The 2378-nt window shown below is 42.2% G+C and overlaps 1 protein-coding gene across 1 annotated transcript; it reads left to right on the top strand.

The window, feature by feature from the left end:
* The first annotated feature begins 1129 nt into the window (after positions 1 to 1129).
* On the top strand, positions 1130 to 1783 carry LOC138281249 (N-acetyltransferase 8-like). The gene has a single exon (XM_069219570.1). The coding sequence runs from the start codon at positions 1130 to 1132 to the stop codon at positions 1781 to 1783; it is 654 nt and encodes a 217-aa protein (XP_069075671.1).
* The last annotated feature ends 595 nt before the right edge of the window (positions 1784 to 2378 follow it).

Genomic DNA, 2378 nt, shown 5'->3' with positions numbered 1-2378 from the left:
GGAATGGTTTACCTTTTCATAATAAAAGAAACTGTCCTGCACATTAGCAAAATTGGGGCCAAGAGGTGTCCAGCATCATGGGTTGGAGCCGTGCTACATTGGGCTAGATTTGAAACACCATATCTTCAATGAGGCAACATCCCAAACTGCATTTGGGGTCGTCTAAATTGATACTAAGATCCCCCAACATCATTAATTTTGAACATTTGAGGGCATAAGGGACCATAGGTCAGAAATTGTAGCACACTACTCCCCAGCATAGCCAGACAGCCTACAGATAAACGCCCTGGACAAGGTGAACTTAGGTGTGAGGGAAAGAGAGAAGAGAATGGTCTCACAAGCAGGGAAGGGAAGAACTTTGGTTTTGCAGTTATACACCTTCTTATAAATTATAGCAACCCTCCACCGCCCGGCCTGCCCTGTCAGTCTCTTCTGGCAATGGAGTAAGTTGGCAGATGCTGCAATCACATCAGGCATTTCAATATCATGGTGCCGGGTCTCTGTTAAAAACAGAGCATCAGGACTGTGGTTCCACAGTAAGTGGCCCTGGAGAGATGCGGATGGACGCAGATGGACTTGCATTTGGCGTGCTGCAGGCGGCATTTCAAGGGCTTTGTATGTATCCTGCAAGAATTTGCATTTACCACCCAGAAGAATTTTGTTCCAGCAGTGCTTTCCCCGAGGTAGCTTTTTGTGCCAGGCCTAATAATAAAATGTAATAACACTAGGATGCTGCACCGTTGCCCTGCCTCTAATTCCAGCACCCTGGTGATACAGGGATCCTTGCTGATGTATAGTTTAATACCAGCATCATACATACATATCTAGAATTGATGTATTTTAAACTTACTGTTCTTTTGATGTTGATAAATGATGACTTAAACGCAGAAAATTGTGTGAACGCATTATTGAAGTACATTTAACTTAAATGTCCTTTTATCATTTATATGCACAGGTGGGATTCTTCAGATGTCATTGTTCTTCGGTCACATCCATCACTTCCCACCAGGAATTCTCAAATCTTCGTCAATTACCCTCTGGATAGTATCACCATGTGAACTGCATCTGTCTAAGAAACATTTAATTATATCTTTTCTCAGTATAAAAAAGTGTGCCATAAAGGGACGTCATGACCACCTGCCACATTAGGACATTTAAGGATGAGGATTACAAGATTGTCCGTCAAATGATTGCTGCTAACTTAGATGGACTAGTTCCTCTGCTCGTTATACGTTCTTTGAGACTTCCCTGGACTAAGGTCTTCCTTCTGGCTGTCCCCCTCGGACTCTTCATGTTCTGTAGGTCAGTCATCCTTTCTATTGCATCAGTGGGAATTCTGTTAGCATTTCTCTGGTACGGATCATGCCAAGTAATCAGCTATTTCCGGTATCGGTACCTCAATGGAGACATGAAAGATATCCAGAGGTCCTACATGCAGAAGAGGGGAGCCTGTTTCTGGGTGGCTGAGTCTGATGGGGAAGTTGTGGGCTTTGTGGCAGCAGATCCCGCTGGAGAGAAGGAATTGGAGCTGAAGCGTTTGAACGTGAGTGAGAAGCACCGGCGACGAGGAATTGGCAAATCCTTGAGCCAAACACTGATCAACTTTGCCAAGGAAGAAGGCTATGAGGCAGTGGTCTTGAAATCAATCATTGTGCGTTATTCTGCACAAATTTTATATCAGCATTTAGGGTTCCATAGAACATATAGTTATGTTCCACATTATTTCTTCTTGAGAGTGATGAATTGTATCATTCTTGGTTTTAGATATGACATTCCAAAGTAAGCCTCTAAAATCCAAAGTCCTGCGTGTTTGATTAACCAGTGTTGCTTGGTGTATGTGGCTGATCTGAACACAGAGCCCTAGTAATAGAAAACCCTCTGAGTTGTGTACAAAGTGCTGAATACAGTGGAGGAATCACCACTCAAACTCCCACCTCCAGATTACTTCAGAGACACAGCACATTCCCCTATCATGAGATCCTACACTCGATGTACCTCGTCCTCCAAAAGTAGGAGGATTTGTGTTGTTTTCCAATTGTAGTATTTTTTAATACATTTTCATAATTTAAAGTTTGTCCTGGTGAAAAATGCCTCCAATGTCTGAGGTCATGTAATTTGTTAATTCAATACTAAAATAATTTAGACGTTAAGATGGTTTTACAGGCTAACAATTTAAAACCTAGACACAAAGCTCTGCTAAATTTCATAATCTAATAACTCTTCAAATAGACATCATAATATTGGGATACCAGCCAATATCTGGAATTTGTTGAGAAACCTCATGGGATACCTCAGATTCCATGGAGACAAACATGGCTGTGAGAAAGTAGCCTCTTTCTAGCATTGTCACCCCCACTTTTGGCCTGTTTGTGCGTGTG

Source organism: Pleurodeles waltl, unplaced genomic scaffold (genome assembly GCF_031143425.1).
Source record: "Pleurodeles waltl isolate 20211129_DDA unplaced genomic scaffold, aPleWal1.hap1.20221129 scaffold_73, whole genome shotgun sequence".
NCBI lineage: Eukaryota > Metazoa > Chordata > Amphibia > Caudata > Salamandridae > Pleurodeles > Pleurodeles waltl.
Note: the sequence above shows the minus strand (reverse complement) of the source record. Positions and strands in the feature narration are given on the sequence as shown.

What these genes read in the sequence shown, in the direction of transcription:
- LOC138281249 (XM_069219570.1), top strand. Translation starts at nt 1,130, where the DNA reads ATGACCACCTGCCACATTAGGACATTTAAGGATGAGGATTACAAGATT.